Genomic DNA, 857 nt, shown 5'->3' with positions numbered 1-857 from the left:
GGGCATTGCCTGCTGCCATGCCAGCAGGAAAAACAGAGGCAGCCAGAGCCAGCCCTGCGGGTGCCATCCCCCTGATAGGTACCGTGGGTGACAAGAGCTCCTCCACCCATACGTTAGTTTTGGGTTAAACAGGTGAGGATGAAGGGCTCCACGTCTGCCGTCCAGGCTCAGCGGGATGCCCGGGGCCCTGGTGTTACTGGTGTTAGTGGTGTTAGCTGGGCCGTTGCTCCTGGGTAAGATGCAAGGGACCTCTGCTCTTCCCCGCTGGCCATGAGCAGTCCCAGCAGGGTGACAGAGACAGAGGTGCCCCCTCCTCTGCCCTCACATAGAAGCCCCTTGGCTTCCCATGTCCCAGGGAGAGCCCATCCATGCAACTGGGCTGTGCTGGTGGAGATGATCCCAGCCTGCAGAAGGGAGATGAGGCTTCCCCAGATCTGCTGTCTTCTCTGGATGGAGAAACTACCTTCCGCCATAAGCTCAGAGAAGAGGCAAAACCTGAACAGGGATGCCTCCAAATCCAAGAGGCTGGGTCCAAGCAGGTCTGATGTGTCCCTGGCAGGTCCCCTGCCCACCCTCCTGCCCAGCATGGTGGAACAGGGCCCCCTTATCTTCAGTTGCTCTCTTCAGGAACTTGACCTGGGATAGGGAAGCCCATCTTTGTTTGGTCCAGCCTGTTCCTGGGGCTGGGGCTGATGCAGCTGGCGTGGGTCTCCAGTGTGCAAGTCGCTCTCTGGAGGAACTGCAAGAAGTTTTCTTGGACAGAGGCCTCTGAGACAGAAAGACAGAGCTCCTGGCCCAGCGGCTGGTTGAGACAGCTGCGCCGGAGCCGGGCCAGCTCCTCCCGGATTGGCGGTTCA

At 59.7% G+C, this 857-nt stretch overlaps 1 protein-coding gene across 1 annotated transcript in view; it reads right to left on the bottom strand.

Moving 5' to 3' along the window:
* Positions 1–610: 610 nt before the first annotated feature.
* Positions 611–857, bottom strand: part of LOC104126666 (probable G-protein coupled receptor) — a 1369-nt gene continuing 1122 nt past the window's right edge. The window contains 1 exon segment of the mRNA XM_009639256.1: positions 611–852. Coding sequence (XP_009637551.1) covers positions 611–852 — 242 coding nt within the window.

Source organism: Egretta garzetta, unplaced genomic scaffold, assembly GCF_000687185.1.
Source record: "Egretta garzetta isolate BGI_Z169 unplaced genomic scaffold, ASM68718v1 scaffold215, whole genome shotgun sequence".
In the NCBI taxonomy this organism is placed as follows: Eukaryota; Metazoa; Chordata; class Aves; order Pelecaniformes; family Ardeidae; genus Egretta; species Egretta garzetta.
Note: the sequence above shows the minus strand (reverse complement) of the source record. Positions and strands in the feature narration are given on the sequence as shown.